This window comes from Hibiscus syriacus, unplaced genomic scaffold, assembly GCF_006381635.1.
Source record: "Hibiscus syriacus cultivar Baekdansim isolate YM2019G1 unplaced genomic scaffold, ASM638163v2 tig00110450_pilon, whole genome shotgun sequence".
Lineage (NCBI taxonomy): Eukaryota > Viridiplantae > Streptophyta > Magnoliopsida > Malvales > Malvaceae > Hibiscus > Hibiscus syriacus.
The window spans coordinates 6,932,131-6,950,780 of NW_024062743.1; the positions used below are offsets into that span (position 1 = coordinate 6,932,131).

General features: G+C 35.1%; 1 protein-coding gene across 1 annotated transcript; it reads right to left on the bottom strand.

The window, feature by feature from the left end:
- Positions 1-2,929: 2,929 nt before the first annotated feature.
- LOC120126026 (katanin p60 ATPase-containing subunit A1-like) lies at positions 2,930-6,794 on the bottom strand. Its single transcript, XM_039144331.1, has 7 exons — positions 6,630-6,794; positions 5,644-6,109; positions 5,191-5,388; positions 4,443-4,687; positions 3,947-4,105; positions 3,698-3,785; positions 2,930-3,399 (listed from the first exon to the last, which is right to left on the bottom strand). The coding sequence occupies exons 1-7, from the start codon at positions 6,749-6,751 to the stop codon at positions 3,118-3,120; spliced, it is 1,560 nt and encodes a 519-aa protein (XP_039000262.1). The 5' UTR covers positions 6,752-6,794; the 3' UTR covers positions 2,930-3,117.
- Between the last annotated feature and the right edge of the window lie 11,856 nt (positions 6,795-18,650).

Below are 18,650 nucleotides of genomic sequence, written 5' to 3' on the forward strand. Positions count from 1 at the left end.
GAGAAAGTCTCGTATTGGGGGTTACGATTATGTGGTTTGGGGGTGCGAGGGTTGTGGCCCCACGATATGGTACAAGGTTATTTTTGTAAATATATACCAGGGTTTATTTATTATAGAAGGAGATGTAACTTAAACCTATGAGACATTGAATTGAATAAAAATTCTAGCGCCGCCTAGGGCACCGAGGATGTAAGTACATTACTGAACCTCGTTAAAATTCTTGTGTTCTTTCCGTTTTCTTTACCCGATTATTCAACAATTGTGCTGCTTTTCTAGTATACTTACTAAAATCCTAAGAAAAAGGGCTATATATATACATTCGGATAAATACTTTGTAGACACAGAAAAATTAGTTGTGTGCTATGAGTTCACCCTAATCTTAGAAAGTTCAAGATTCGTTCACTTATCTAATAGAAGAATTACTCATCATCACTGTGTACTAGTTCCAAATACTGTCACTAGTGCCAAATACTGTCACTAGTGCTTAAGCAACTAATTTCGTTAATGTTCTTCTTGTATTTTAAATTCAATGCTCTCATTTCTATGAAAGAGCTCTTTCGCATTAGTGGGAGAATGTTCTTAATGCTTAGAATTAAAGAATTTTTATTGTTGTTTAATTTTGTTTTAGATAGCATAATAATATTGTAGAATTGAATGATAGGTTTTCCCTCACTATTTAACTTATAAATAGTGGACATCTCTTCTCATTTGACACATCCCATAAGCAAATGACATTTTCTTTGAAACACTCTTTGGTTTTCATAAAATTTTCCTTGTGTGTTGATTTGAGTTGAAGAAACGTAGTATCACCGAAGTCCATTCCATTTTTTTCGTGTATAAAATTCGAAGAGTTGAGCTAACCTCAAAAGGCCATTCGTCTATTGTAGTTGTTACACATATCGGGACAAATTCTCTTCTAAGACAGAAGTTAATATCAGGACACATCTAATCGATTCTTTACTTATATATTTTATTTTATATTTTCCATAATGCCTCGTTTTCCAGTAGCTTATTTTCCAACAATAGTAATATAAGTGTGTCTTGTAAGGGAGGTTATTGGTAGAGGCAATGTGATAAAGTAACTTGAACCAAAACTTACATAAAAAAGAAATTTATTGCATTAAAGGAGTAGTTTCTCGGGAAACAATCCTATGTTTGACTTCGAGTGGTTGGAAGCTTGTACGCGATTGCTTTATCATTGGTGTAGATCGTTGGCGTGGATTATAACGATTAAGAAAAGTTTTGTCCTACTGTTATTTAAAAGGAAAGTTGGGTAAAATCTATAATTTCATTTTCTTTTGCCTTTATATGTCTTATTCCAAAAAAGTTATCTACAAAACCACTTTAAACATTTCGTTCTTTTTCTTCGAAATATCTTCTATGTTCTTGTTTCGATGAAGAAGTGAGTTACGACGGGAGACAAGAATTTGCAAATAAGGTAGAAGCGAACTAGTCACTTCTAGTGGTTGAAGGCTCGACCGAGTTTTAAATCAACTAGAATAAGGCGATAAGGTTGTTGCTGTATCATGGTTTGCAACAGATGAGTTTGGGTTTGAGGTCATCGTAGGAACTCACTGTCAGAGTGACTGCTACGAGGAGAAGATAGGGGTCGGTATCTCTGTTTTCATTAAAAGCTGAGTTCCATCTTCTGGTGCATGACTTTGTTTAGGAGGTGTTGATCACCTAAGGGATGGCTCCAAGTTAACTAAGAGAGTTTCTTGATGGATAACATTAGGTATTTGATCGTCTATTGGTGCAAAAAGTGGGAGCCATCTGTAGGTGAGTTGGAGAGTTTTTTAGCCGTATATTAAGGGTGCCGCATCATAGAACTTTCTCTTATGGCATCATCTATTTCTCTTCCAGCTTCTGCCGAATTCAATAGGACAATGATGGGCGTGATAGACCCACGTGTATTTTAGGGTGGACATTAAAATTTAAATTTTTTTATTAGTTATTAATTTTTCTTAAATTTTATTTATATTTATACATTAAAATTTTTTATGTTACTAACGTATATATATTCACCTTCAAAAATATTTTTACACGTGTCACTAGTGAAGCGTGTGATTTGGAGGAGCTTAAGCAAGCTGGTCGAAGTTTGTTTACGTCGGTATAGCTGATGAAAAGTTGGATATGATGGACAAAATACAAAGACTATATATAGCTAATTACTTTGACAAAGAAATCAAGGAGTTTCTTACTCATCTTAATCCCAATGCTGCAACTCATTTTACACGCCTCGCCACCACAATGGTTTCATCCTTACTAATTGTTTACTTTATATGTCCTCATCTTCACAGAGAGGAAATTGGTTATCATCAAAAGCTATTGTACTGATGAGGGTGTAAAAATAAAAGGGTAAACTATAAGTTTTGTATCCATCAACTATTATTTTTGTTTTGTTTTGGTCACCCAATTAACTTATGTTTTAAAATCATATCTAACGTTATGCTTTAGTTTTGTTTTAGTGTTCCGTTAAATTTTTAATGGTGGGGGGAGGCAAAATGAGTTGCATAACCTAACATTAGGTATGATTTTAAAACATAAATTAATTGGGTGACCAGAACAGAATAAAAGTGATAATTGGGGGTACTAAAGGTGTAGTTTACCAGAAAAAAACAAATGTGTTAAACAAGTTGATGTATAGAGATGGGAAGCTCAGAGAAGTTAAGTGAAGATATAAAAGCTTCAGACCTAGACCTCACCTAGGGCTGCTGCATGGGGAAGACGAGGCCGCCAACCACTTTACCACAAAACATCTAAAATTGGCAATGCAGAATTTGGAGGACAAGTATTTGGCCCACCAAATCAAAGAATCATTCTCATAAAACTACAATGTTATGCTCCTACACATAATTATGCGAATAAATCAAATGTTTGAATTATAAAGGTTTGATCAACGAGATTAAGGAAACAAATAGCACCACAACATAAGAACATTCGTAAACACTAGGATTACAAACAATCAACCATTTTTAAATGAATAAATCAAATTCCAATCAATCTAATTAATGACAGTGAATTGAACACCTTTTTCATGCACACTTATCAGGAAACCAAAAAAACTCAATAAACCCTCGCGGGGGGGGGGGGGGGAACCACGGATTTAGATTTTGTTTACGCAGATCCAAATTCAGTAAACCATTTTTCGTGTTTCTCGATATCAGCCTGAGAAACACTTCTCTGGACCTTCACCAACGCTTCTTTGAAATCACACATCGCAACAGGATCATTTGAAATCTCGTCTTTCGACATGTTTTTGATTTCGTCTCGTGTCTTTCCCGCTATTTTACGTCTCATGCCATTCAAGGAAGCATCACGACAAACATTCGTGAGGTCATCACCACTATATCCCTCTGTTCGACGAGCCACTTCGTCTATATCCACATCAGTAGCCACCTGCCAAATTTACTATCAATATCATTGCATAGAATACAGCTTACATTATATTAGTACGTTCGTACATACATATGTACAGACATTATTTGACTCCAAAAAGCACGATTTTAAGTTAAACCATCTCAAATGCTACCAAAAGCTGGATTTTTATCTTATTGATCCATCATATGAGCAGCTTGTGACTAAAATACAAACAAATCAAATGTGGCAAAACGAAAGCCACAAATAAAGAAAATAATAATATCTTAAGGCCTAAAAAATAAACAAGACAGTTCATAGATTATTGAGAGTAAATTACCTCAACTGTTTTTAAATTTATGCGAATAAGCTCCTTACGACTCTCAAAATTAGGCAGAGGAATGTAAATACGCTTTTCCAGTCGCCTCCTACAATGTGTGATGGAGTACAATGAGACAAGTAATTTGACCTAGTAGCTTGACTGATAAGATGCATTAAAACATGAAACTTGGTGCAAAAAAGATATCCAATCAATTGAAGAAAACCAAAAAAAAAAAAAAAAAAAAACGCATCAAACTTAAAGACCTACCTGAGAGCCTCATCTATGTCCCATGGGAAATTAGTCGCAGCCAAAACCATCACTATCTTACGACTACCATCTTCATTTGTTCCAGTATTATTGACACCATCTACCTGAACAAGAAGTTCAGATTTTACCCTTCTAGATGATTCATGCTCACCAGAAGCCCTAATTGAAAATATTGCATCAAAGTGAAGAGTCGAGAGTCAGAGACCATTTGGAAAAGAATAAATCCAGGACTTCATTTAATGGTAAAAAACTAATGCCCTATAGAGAGGGTTTAAAACATAAGTAAATGAACGAATGAAGCTTTAGAGAAAAAGGAAGAATCTCCATCCACCATGAAATATCAAGATAAACATTGAAATACCAGCACATATATGAAAAACTAATGCCCCTCATCTCCTTTCATGCCAGAAAAATGTGCACACATATATGAATCTTAAACATCAAGAATAAACAAAAGGTAATAGCCAAACTCTAGAGCAACAGGCAGCAAACTTACCCACGAGCATTGCAAAGGGAGTCAATCTCATCAATAAAAATTGTACTAGGTGCGTAAGCTCTTGCAAGATCAAACAAGCACCGAACCATGCGTTCACTCTCCCCACGCCACTTTGAGGCTAATGTAGCCGATGAAACATTGAAAAATGTTGTTCCACACTCAGTGGCAACTGCTTTAGCCAGGAGAGTTTTGCCAGTTCCAGGAGGGCCAAACATAAGAACACCTTTCCAAGGCCTCCTAATTCCCTAAAGACAAAAACAAGAATAAAATAACTCATCCTATCCAGCAGCTTATGTATGCAGGGACAAAAGACGCAGAAAATTAATTTTCTAGAATTTTGGAAACAAAACTTTCTTAATGACGTTTCCATATTCCTTAGAAACATATGAAGAAAAGTATACTAGATTACTGTTGTTACATCCCTTATTGGATGCAAAATCAAATGATGAAGTCATAAGTAACATATTTAGTATTTGCCGTATACTGTATCATCTGAGAGAAACATGAATTGATCTGGCAATATTATATGCCCTCTACCAGGGTTTTAAATCGCGGTCGCGTTTTCGGTCATTTCATTTTTTCCGTGATTGCGGTCGTCGCGGGCGCTATTGCAGCCGTCGCGGGTGTAGCGGAAGGTAGTGCTACCGCGAAATCGCGGGCGCTATCGCGGTAGCGGGGCGCTATTTGAAACCCTGCCCTCTACTAAACAAGACTTTAATGATAATTCAGCTGCAACTGTGGCAAGCACCTGAAAATATTCAGGCATCCATAAAGGAAGAACAACAGCTTCCTCTAAAAGCCTTTTTGCTTCAGTCAAGCCAGCAACATCATCCCATCGTACACCAGGAGTGGTTTCTAAGACATCCCTTTCCAGCATTTCAGCTAAATCTGGATCAGGTCCCTCATACTGTGACCTCTTTGACTTTCCGTCTTCAGCATCACCATTCTAAAAAAGGCACAAACAAATCAATCACAAAATTTTGAGACGATCAAACTAAAAAAATTGAGTTCAGAATGGAAAAAATTGATCAAGTCACGTAAGTATTTGGGATTACAATTTATTTAAGACATTGATAGAACATCTAGACATGCATGAGAAATTTAATATGTTAAGCACTTAGCTTTTATATGGAAATTCAAACCCAAAAGACTGTAATAAGACAAAATTAACAAGCAGAAGTTTTTGTCAATTTGAACTTACTGTTGAATCGCCTTTGCTAGGTTTCCCAGAACCAGTGCCTTTCTTTCCAGTTGTAGATGCTCTGGCACATGTGTTAGTTCTACTTGAACCACCAGCCTTTGCACCACGGCCAGTTGTAGTCCTAGTATTACCACGGCCCCAAGTTCCATCTTGGGGAGATTTTCTCATGCCTACTTGGCCAGCCCTCGCAGGTCTTCTAGTTGTAGTGTCCCGACTTGGAGGCCTCCACACATCAGGATCATCCATTGGGGCACCTGATGAAGTCGGGTACTCGTCTAATGGTTGGAAAACAAAAGACGACTTAGCATTAATTGGTGGTGAAAAAGGACGCCTCCCATTAGGAGCTTCCTTAAATGATCTTCTCTCAGCATCCAATTGCTTCACAACTTCTGTCTCCTTTGACAGTGCTTTCTTCACATTCATCCATTTGGAATGAATTAAAGGGTCATCAACTGTACTAAGATGCCTAAAAATGCATAACAAAATTCAATAATTTTATAGAATTAACTCAAATGATAGCTACAAATGTTTAATAAAAACATATTAAGGGATCTTATTTATTCTATACTCTATAAGTTAATTGCGTTTTCCATTTATTTCATGAATAACACGGACATGATGAAAGATAAATCATAAAGAAAAATTAAGTTCGCAAAAAATTTAATCATATTACACAATATCAAGATTTTTAAGGCAATAAGAAAATTATTACCCAATAAATTTAAAAGTATTTTTTATCTAGGAACTAAAAATAACAGGTGCTAAAATTAACATTTTTTCTAGAATTCTTGATATTAAAAAGAAAACAAAAAATGAATCCATTAAACAAACAGTTCTCCTATAACTATTTAACAGTCTAAGTTACTAACAAACTTGATTGTGAATCAAATCAATGAAGAAGATTCGAAATTCAGAGCCGAAAGAAGAAAAGCAAAATTAATGAAGAAATCACAGAAAAATATAGCGAAGAAAAGGAAGAAAAATACTTGTTGATCTGGGCAATGGCGCCATCGAAGAAGATAATTGAAGTGTCGTAGAGACCTTCAACAGCGTATTCTCGAGCCAATTTCAAGTGATCTTGTAGTCCAGCTAGCGAATTGCCTACCATTTCGAATTCAGCATCAAAATCCCAAATTCTAGGGTTTTAATTAAAAAAATTAAATTTTTGGTTTGAACTTCTTTTGACCTGTTTCCCGTTTAGAACTTTAGATTGGTGGAATAGAGAGCGTTGACGGCGACGTTTAAACCGCTTAGGAGAGGTAGATTATAATTAGTGAAAACTATAAGTTTGCTCACTTTGTTTTAATTTTCTCTAATTTTGATCACTAAATTTGAATAAAAAAGATATATATATATATATATATATATATATATATATATATATATATTGATTAAGTTAAGATGATTACAAAGTAGTATATATTCTAAATACTCTCAATCATTTCACAATAAACGCTCAATCACCTTACGGAAGTCGCTAGTACTAGAATTCATGACCTTTAGAAATAACAACAATTTCTTTAACCACTAAGATTAGTTGGTTCGTGAAAAAAATTTCAATTTGTTATATTTTGAACATTGAATCATTAATTATTGTCACTTCAATTATATGACATTTTCAAAAAATTATTAATTATTAATTTAATCTTAAACATTGGATAAAATATCAATTTAACTTTAAATTTTTAATAAAACATCAATTTTGTTTAATAATTTCAATGAACATTGATTTTTAAATTTCGTAAAATGACCTAATCTAATTTCAAGAAAAAATCATATTATGTTGAAAACTAGTGATATTATAGATGCCACATGCGCATATTGACAGTTAACTATGCATACTTATTCGTAACAAGTCGAACTTTATTCAGAAATTGTTGAAACGCTTGCCATGCAACCATATGATGATCTCGGGATATCATCTCTTCTTTAACATCATGCATTAATCATCTATACAAATGATCGAACAACTGAATGGGGTTGTTAATGTCGACGGTATCAGATCCAACATTGGGAATGAATAGTCACCTAAAACCTTTCCGCCATCGAGACACGATATACTGAAATAGGACTTCCTCGACGCCGTCATAGTTGAGGACATACAAACCGTGTCGGCAAAGGTAGCCGTTGAAGTTAAAGCAGTTGCACATGCAGTGGATTTCCATTCCAGCTTTGACGTACATAGCTTCAAAGTTCCTGATAGCAATTCGATCTTCGTCTGCATCATGTTCTTAAATCATGTAGGTTATAACAGGTCAATCGGCATTACTTTGTGTTATGGTCAAACTAGGCATCATCATAAGCTCATCTTAGAACCTCTTGCAAAATTTCATTTGTATACAACTTGAAAAGTTGTACTTCATAAAAGTATCTTGTTTTCAACATTAGACTCGAATCTCTCGATTCGATATCACTGACAACTTCTTTTTCACTTTTGTTTTTGCAAAATTAATTCATACATGTCAAAAGATTCTTTCAAAGAAGTTTGGTTATGCACATAACCATCAAAGAACGAGCTCATGGACTCACCATTTTGAAAAGTTCACATCCCTGCAAAAAATGTATCTTTTTGGTAAACCAGAGGCCATTGTTCGCTTTCCTCGTGCAGAGTACAAAACTATGGATGATCTGTAATTCTGAACGTCGAACCATATCATCCCAGCCCATTACAAATTCGTCCACCTTCATAATCTCATAGGCTGTCCTATTTAATATCATTTGAAAAACACTAGATTTCTGCAACGCTTTCAAATTCTCGAGAATGCTTTGCACGACATGCAACAAATACAGTCGACGGTGAGCCCTGGGAAACACCTCAGATATTGCACTTTGTAGGGCCTTGATATCGTCTGTGATTATGGTTCGCGGAGGATGACCAGACATACAAGTAAGTCATGCCCTACATAGTGAAACTATATTTCCAATGTATCATCAGCAAGCAAACCACATCCCAACAAGATAGATTGCCCATGATGGTTTACTCCAACAAATGCCACAAGAGGAATATCATATTTGTTTGACAAGCAAGTGGTATCGACCTCAACCACATCACCAAAGTAACCATATGCAGCTCTGGACCACGAATCTATTGCGGAATACGGCTATCAGATAGAGCAAAATCGCAACTGATAATTTGAGAGAATAAAAATGAAGATAAAGAAGACACAAATTTTACGTGGAAAACCCTTAAATAATATATGGTAAAAATCACAGGCAAAGATAAAAGAATTTCACTATGAGAAAATAGGAATTACAACTTCTCTCAATCTAACAAGGAGAAAACAATAATAATTCTCTCTTGATAAAAAAAGAGAAAACAACTCTCAAGAAACCTCTCTAAATTCTCTAGTATTGGGAGAAAGCTAGAATGATTTGGGATGGTTTTGAAGCTAAATGGGATAGGGTATTTATAGTTGAAGCTTAAAGACTAATCTTGTAAATACCCTAAAGTATAGGGACTAAAGTGTAATTATCCCTTTATAATAAATCAACAAAATCTTCCCCCTTTTTTGACTAAAATTTTCGGTGCATTAATGCACCACTGAAAAAAACACCTAAAATTGTTGAATTTTCAACAATTGTTGGCCACCAAAAATTGACTTTTAACAGTCTCTCACTTGAAGATTTGATTGGAATAATCATATCTTCACACCATTCTTTCTACCTTGTACCTTCATGTTGCTTATGTTTCTGACAGGCCACAGGAGGATCGATACCAGGTAAATTTATCAGCATTGATTTCCTTCGTCATTAAATCTGCTATGTTGTCTTTGGTATGGATCTTCTGCATATCTACCGTCCATTCTTCCACCTTTTCATGAATGAAATGGTACTGAACTCGTATGTGCTTTGTCCTTGAATGCAATGTTGGATTCCTTGCTAGATAAAAGGAGCTTTGACTGTCACAAAATAAAGAGACATACTCTTGATTGTGCCCAAGCTCCTCCAATAGTATCTTCAACCAAATTGCTTCTTTACTGGATTGTGTAGCTGCTACATATTCTGCCTCTGTTGTGGATGTAGCCACAACTGACTGCAATTTTGAAACCCATCTTACAGCTCCACCAGTAACTTTGAGCACATATCCTGTAGTAGATTTGCTTTTATCAAAATCCCCTGCATAGTCAGAATATACATACCCATTGATTAGTAAGTTTGATCCTCCGTAACATAATGCAATATTTGAGGTCCTTTTGATGTATCTCAGGATCCTCTTTACTGTATTCCAATGCTATTTGTCTGGATTTGCCATGTACCGACTAACCACTCTCACTGCTTGTGTAATGTCTAGTCTTGTGCATATCATAGCGAACATTAAACTTCCCACTGCCGATGCATACGACACTCTAGACATCTCCATCCCCTCTTCTTCACTGCTAGGACTCATACTAGAGGATAATTTAAAGTTAATAGGAAGAGGGGTAGAAATTGGCTTACAATCTTGCATGTTGAAACATGACAAGATCTTTTTCAAGTAATTCTTTTTTGAAAGCCAAATCTTCCTATTACTTCTGTCTCGGTGAATTTGCATCCCTAGAATCTTATTTGTTGATCCCAAGTCCTTCATTTCAAATTCCCTAGCCAGTTGTGCCTTCAATTCTTCAATATGATCTTTGTTGGGTATTGCAACCAACATGTCATCCACATACAACATCAATATAACAAAATCGTTATCACCAAACCTCTTGAAATAAGCACAAGGGTCTGCATTAAGTCGTTGTATCCAAGGCACACAATGAAGGAATCAAATCTCTTATACCAATACCTAGGCGCCTACTATAGACCATACAGAGATTTGTTCAACCTTCAAATCAAGTTCTTCTTTTTGCCTTCTTCAAAACCATCAGGTTGGAGCATATAAATCTCTTCTTCAAGATTTCCATGAAAAAAAGATGTTTTAACATCTAGTTTCTCTAGATGTAAGTTCAATGTAGCACACATTGCCAAAACTACTCGAACTATTGTTAGTAAAACCACAGGAGAAAAGATTTCATTGAAATCAATACCTTCTTTTTGAGCATATCCTTTTACCACCAGTATTGCACAATACCTCTCAACTTGATCGTCACCATTTCACTTGATTTTGAAGACCCATTTGTTACCAATTGGTTTCCTTCCTTGTGGTAGTGACACAAGGTCCCATGTATTATTTTTATGAAGGGCTTCAATTTCTTCTTGCATCGCCACCATCCACGGTGAAGCATCAGAGCTGTTTATTGCCTTCTGGTATGTTGATGGCTCACCGTCCTCTATTAAAAGGCAATATGCAATATTTCCTTCTATAACATAATCTGAGTACCAATTGGGATGACTTCTCACACGATTTGATTGACGAGTTATTGGAGCTTTAGAACTCTCTGGTTCTTGTTCATCATGTGTTGGTTCTGCTTCAGACGAATCTCCTTGTTCAACCTCTTTTTCCACATGTATCTGTGTAGTCTCTGACTTTTCAGCGCTATCATCGTCTTCTTTTCTTTGTAGCTTATCTTCTACAAAGATAACATCCCTGCTGATGATCACTTTGTGAGCAGTGGGATCCCACAAGCGATACCCCTTTACTCCATCAACATACCCCAAGAATTTGCATTTCCTGGCTTTTGGATCTAACTTTGAAATTTCTTGGGAGTTGTACATCACGTACATAATACTTACAAATACAAGGAGGTTTGAATAATCATCTGGTTTACCAGTCCACATATCCATTGGTGTCTTCAGCTCTATTGCAGTTGATGGAGCTCGATTCACCAAATAACAGAAGGTATTGACTGCTTCTGTCTAAAATGATTTTTCTAGGCCTACAGATCTCAACATTGCTCTTGTTCTTTCTAACAAGGTTCTGTTCATATGCTCTTCCACTCCATTTCGTTGAGGAGTGTTAGCCACTGTGAAATGTCTTTTGATGCATTCTTTCCTGTAAAAGTCATCAAATTCTTCACTTGTGTACTCTCCTCCATTATCTGTTCTGAAACACTTGATCCTATTTCCATAATCAAGTTCCACCCACGCTTTGAAGTTTTTGAAAGTTGAAAACACGTCTGACTTCTTCTTAATAGGGTACACCCAATATCTCTTGGAGTAGTCATCAATAAATGAGACAAAGTATTTTGCTCCGCCTAGGGATGTAACTGGTGCTTGCCATACGTCAGAATGAACCAATTCTAGAACACTTTTGCCTCTAGAATTTGACGTGTTGAATTTCAACCGATCCTGCTTACTTGTTATGTAATGCTCACACAAAGTGAGTGATACCTTTGTCAAGCCTGGAAGTAGTTTTTGCTCCACAAGGATTTTTATTCCTTATTTTGACATATGTCCAAGTTTCTGATGCCATAGCATTGCAGAATCTGAATTACATGAGGCAACAGAGGTTTCTACTTCTAGCAAAGTCTCTCCTTTCAGTATGTAAAAGTTTGTTGCAATCTTTTCACCTTTCATCATCACAAGCGCTCCACGGAACACCTTCATGATTTCTTTCCATGTTTCAATATTGCATGGATTATTATCCAACAATCCGTAGGATAATAAATTTTTCTTCAAGTGACCATTCTTTTCACAATTGTAGCACTTTAAATTCTTCTTGCTTCTCGACTTTGATCTACCATGTTTGTAACTGCTGCTTTGGCCACGTTTTGTTGATCTCCCTCTCATCGTTGTCAATACTTCTGTTTGTTGCAGATTTACTTGTCTGTCTTCCTTGTTCTTGCACCGATTTTCTTCTTGTAAAATAGCAGCTGCAACGTCATCGAAGACTAGACTGGTGACATTACTGTTTGTCAAGTTGATGATGAGCTGATCATACGAATCAGGTAGACTTTGAAGTAGAAATTCAACACGTTCTTGTTCTCCTATTGTACATCTTAAGGATGTAAGTTGAGAAAATAACGTGTTCAGTGTGTTTATGTACTCCGTAACTGAAGTAGATTCTGGCATACGAAGAGTGTACAATTTCCTCTTAAGTAAAATTTTATTGTGCAACGATGTGGCCTCGTACAGTTTGGTGAGATGATCCCATATCTCCTTAGTTATCTTCTTCTCCTCGATGCTTGACAATACTTCATCTGCTAATGCTAGATGAAAGTTTGTCATAGCATTCCCATCAATTTCGATCCATTTGTTATCATTTGTGAAATCTATCGGCCTTTCACTAATACCTTCATCTTCAATTTCCACAATGAGAAATTTCTCCCATTGAATTTTTCAATATCAAATTTTGTTGCCATATATTATTTTACGGATAACTCCCACTATTTCACTATCGTGAATATTTCTCTGGAACCTTCAAAGAATGGGTAATACATTCTTACTTTCTTATGTTGGAGGATCCATCTTTTGGTGTAAACCATAAAGACAATAAGTAGATATTACACACTCAAATCTGGCTCTGATACCAATTATTGTGGAATACAGCTATTGGATAGAGCAAAATCGCAACTGATAATTTGAGAAAATAAAAATGAAGATAAAGAAGACACAAATTTTAAGTGGAAAACCCCTAAATAATATAGGGTAAAAAACACTAGTAAAGATAGAAGAATTTCACTATGTGAAAATATGAATTACAACTTATCTCAATCTAACAAGGAGAAAACAATAACAATTCTCTCTTGATAAAAAAGAGAAAATAACTCTCAAGAAAACTCTCTAAATTCTCTAGTATTGTGAGAAAGCTAGAATGATTTGGGATGGTTTTAAAGCAAAGTAGGATAGGGTATTTATAGTTAAAGCTTAAGGACTAATCTTATAAATATCCTAAAGTACAGGGACTAAAGTGAAATTATCCCTTTATAATAAATCAACAAAATCTTCCCTTTTTTGACTAAAATTTTCAGTGCATTAATGCACCACCGAAAAAAACACCTAAAATTGTTGAATTTTCAATAATTGTTGGCCATCAAAAATTAACTTTTAACAGAATCTATCCAGAAAACATTCTGTAAACACTCTTCATCATTGAGGTCTATAAGGTAAACAAAATTCAGATTAGTAAGATGAACGCAGCTAAAAAAATTATATATAGTATGGGAATCCTCCTTTTTTAAGCTTCAAGCGCCTAGAACGGTTAACACTCTCACTAGTTTCTCATTCAAAAGAATTTGAGCTTCCATAACCTACTGGATCGACCATAGATGAACGATATAACTTTATTGTATGTACTTCTACATCCACAGTTGTCTCCACCTTCCTTTTGGCCACTACATTCCTCTTTTTGTATGACTTACAATTTTGTGATCTTTCATGGTCGAACAGGTGATTGTGTTCCAGATTGACTTTATCGCCTCTCCATCGATTAGATTCAACTTGGATCAACCTTGTCATTGCGAGACAACCAGTTCTTGTTTCTTTTCGGTGACTGTTTACTTCTTTGATTGTTTTGAAGCGCTCACAATTACAACAAAGCACAGTTCCGCGTTTCTCTTCGCTGTCAAGCTTCATCCATGAAGATTTGACCCTGATCGCAAACCCTAGATCCTTCGCATAACAGTTATAATAATTATAATCATCATTATATGATTCAAATCCATCCCTACAGTCGACGGCGGACAATATTTTCCTTGAGATATGTCATTTTCAACAGAAATTACAGTTGCATCATGCTCATTGCCTTCGTGGATGTCTTCAATTTCGAGCATTTGGTTACAATTAATTGTTATTAATGCTTTAGAAACTATCCCACATGGAGTGGAAAATACAAATTGTAAGGGTATTTATAGTGTTTATTCTTCCCTCTATTTTTAGTGATAGAGAACAAGGGCCCATCTCGCGCATCACCGCCATCGCCGTGGCTCATGGCAATACGTGTTTTAGACATGCTCGTACGTGTTCTATCTGTTTTGGAGAAAATTCATAAGAATTTTTCAAGTAAACAAAGACTGTGAAATAATTTTTCCCTCCGAGATTTATAGGTTGAATAGCGAGTTGTTATTCAATTCAAATTTTATAGAGGTGTAACAATTGTATTAACCGTTGTTTTGAATTTTGTAAATTAAGTCAATAACAGTCAACTGTAATTGAGAAGCATTATTTTTGGATTTTTGTCTTGTGTGAATATATAATGTATCTGGACGATATTTTAGCTATATACATAATAAATTGGATAAATGTTAAGTTGCTTCAGTTACGTGGACTTAATTGCAGGTTAATTAGTTTTTGTAACGGTTATCTCCGAATCATGAACATGGATAACTTTAAGACCAGGTTCATTCATTTATGACAGATATAAAATCCATAAATTTTAAAATCAAAATTTAATCTTAATCTTTTTCCAGGAGCTTGACTTAGACTACATGTTGCTGAAGCCACCACCTACTAGTTTAGTTACAGCTAATGCTACTGTTACTAGTGATGAGGTTTCGCTTGTCGTTATCATTTTTGCCTCCACAGCAGCTGTTGTTGCTACTGTCGAAAAATATGAGAAAGACAACAAGAAATTATAGGTTATCTCCTAAATTACATGTCTAATAAACTTTTCTATATGTTTCTCAAGGAGAGAAATGCCAAAATCATATGGGACACTCTTGAGAAGAAGTACGACGCTAATGATGCGGGCATCAAGAAATACGTCATTGGCGAGTGGTTGAAAATCCAGATGAATGACGATAAACCAATAATGGATCAAGTCCATGACTACGAAAACTTGGTCTCTGATATTCTTGCTAGGAATGTAGATGTGTGAAGTACTGCAACCCAATGTTCTGATCGAAAAACTACCCAAGTCCTGGTTCGACTACCGCAATTCTCTCAAACACAAAAAGATATACATTTCACTTGAGGAGATGGTGGGCCACATGAAGATAGATGAGGCTAACCATTTTAAAGATAAGGTTACTAACTTTATTGGTCAATTATCTTTTAAAGCAAACTTAGTTTAGTTTGGTGCTGTCTCAAGGTCTAAATCTAAAAAGATCGGGAAAAATGAAAATCAGAACAAAAAGACGAAACTTCAAAAAAGCACCAACTTCAAAAAGCTTGGAAAGGCTAAAACTGTAGGAAACTCCATCAAGTGATATGTTTGTGGTTAAACCGATCACAAACCTTACCTGTGCCAATATCGTTCAGACCGTTAGAACGAGAATAAACCATAAATGAATATTGTAGAGAATAATGTTGATGTCATCACAATGGTGGCTTCAGAGGTAAATCTAGTGGAGAATAATGCTAAGTGGCTTGTGGACACCGATGCTTCTAGGTATTTTTGCACAAGGAAGAAGTTTTCACCAAGTTCGAAGATGGGGACGAAGGTTAACGGGTGTACATGGGGAACTCTAGTATCTCTGAAGTGCTAAGCAAAGGCAAAGTTTTACTCAAACTGACTTTTGGTAAAACTTTAGCTCTAAATAATGTTTTGTATGTACCTGTCCTACGTAGAAATTTAATAAATGATGGGCTTTTGAATAAAACATGCATTAAGCTAGTTTTTAAGGTAGATAAACTTGTACTTTCCCGAAATGGTGATTTTGTTGGGAAAGTGATATGATCTCGATTATGATTTTTGAGTCATATATATGATTACCCGATCGCGATTCTAGTAAGAGATTGAATTGCTTGCTTTAAACCTGAAAATCATGACTTTAAGATGTTAATGAACGATAGGGATGTAATGGAAATGAAGGATTGATATGGAAATGATTTTTAGGATTTGACTAAGTACAGAAGATGATGGAAATTGTAGTTTGGATGGAATAAAAGTATGGAAAATTTATGGGTTGGTAATGGCATGGAATGTGTAAGATGGATTGAAAAGAAAACAGATTGTGTCCGTCTAACTATATGGAGTTAGGAACCATCAATATAAAGAGATGAAATCAAAGTGGAATTAGATGGAACGTGACCCACTAGCTATAGATGATGATCTAGGAACCAACGTTATAACAAAAGGAAATTGATGAAGACTACAAGACTATCTTGAAGCCGATAAAGTTCTACAAGAGAACAAGAATAAAAGAAACCTCTCAAAGATGTTTTATATATTCAAATGTGTGTCTACAAATGATCCCAAAGGTGTCTATTTATAATATTTCTAAGCAGCATATGGAAAGACTCAAAAGGTGAAAAAATTCTTATCAATTTAGAAATAAAGTGCACTTGAATGCTTTGTCTTTCTTATCTTCAAGGTTGGCTAAATATTCTAGATCATTTTGGGGATGAATCTAGACAATTTGAAGTTGAATTTGGCCTTAATTTCATCCAAGGGGTGGAAGACTTGCTATTCCATGCTTTGAATGCCTTGAATGGGTGAATTAAAGTCCTTAAATGGCTTATCACTTGGCTGAAGTTGAAAAGACTCTCCCTTGGCTCAAACTCATCCAAATCATACATACATAAAATTCCTGTAGCAAAATTCCAAACTGCATTATCTTCAATAAATCGATCATATCTCAAGCTCCAGTTATTAGATTGAGGTGATTCAAAAGGATTTGGAAATATATGAGATAGAGGAATAATGTCCAATTGATTTCTGGAACCAAACACGTCTGTATCGTATCCATAATTGGAACACATTTTGATTGATATTCTTTCATATGATGAAAATGTTCAACTTCTCTCATGTACCTAGACACAAAGGTGAACTTTATTCAATCTTTAATTGAAAACATGCATGAAACAATTAACAGTTAGTTTAATAAATGAACTAATTTGATGAATGAACTAGTTTAATTAATGAACTAACTTTATTAAATGAACTAGAAACATGAATGAAGTACCTTACTTAAATGATCTAAATGCATATATATACTACTTCTCTAAATGAACTAGATGTTTTAAATGCAATGCATGCTTAAATGAACAACAAACTTATTAAATGCAATGAATGTTATGCAAACTTTTAAATTCTCATGCAAATTCATGCAAGTAAAAGATAAAATCCTCCCTTGAACTTGGTTGTTCCTTCTTCACCTCCCAGCCTTGATGTATGATGTTGGAGGTTCTTCTTTTGGATTGAAAAAGGCTTTCAGAAATCTAAAATTGGCTTGAAATTCCAAGATTAAGCTCAAATAATCTTCTTGAAGATTCTCGAATGTAAACAACTTGCCTCGATCAAACGGTCTCAGGGAGATTACAGAAAATGATGTAAGATGCATAGTTAGCATCACATCAGAAAGGTTTTTTAAATGGAGGTTTATTTGTCATTAAAACTCAGCTTAATGAGAATAAAGCTACCAGTTTTTCTTACACTATTGAAACTCTTGATATGCAGCATGCTAGATTAGGACATGTGAATATTCACTCTTTAAAGAAACTGGTTAAAATGAATATTCTACCTAAACTAGACGAAAATAGCTTAAACAAATGTGAAATTTGTGTAGAAGCCAAACATACTAAGCCTCCCTTGAATATTGTTTCTAAGAGAACGAATGAATTATTAGAACTTATACATACTGATCTAGTAGACTTTAGAAACACTGAGAGCAAAGGAGGAAAACACTTTTGCATTACTTTTGTAGATGATTATTCGAGATACACAAAAGTGTATCTTCTAAGAACTAAGGATGAAGCTAAGAACTTCTTCCTTATTTATAAGGTAGAAGTTGATAATCAGTTAGATAGGAGAATTAAACGGGTTAGATCCCCTAGAGGTAGTGAATATGGATAAAATTTCTTGAAAAGATGTGCGAGAATAATGGCGTAATTCATGAAACTTCTACTCCTTATTTTCCTCAATAGAATGATATAGCTGAGAGGAAAAATATAACTTTAAAAGAGATAAATTCATTTTTGATTAGTCTTGGATTGTCTGAAAATATGTAGGGGAACCATTCTATCGGTAAATCATATTTTAAACCGAGTACCTCACAAGAAATTAGATTATACCCCGTATGAATTTTGGAAAGGTTATGATCCAAATCTTCAATACATGAAAGTGTGGGGGTTTCTGGCTAAAGTGGGCTTGCCGAACTTTAAGAAGTCCACCATCGATCCTAAAATAGTTTATGCAGTATTTATAGGGTATACTACAAATAGGGTCGCATACAGGTTCATGTATTTACATGACTTTTCTATTTGTGAAT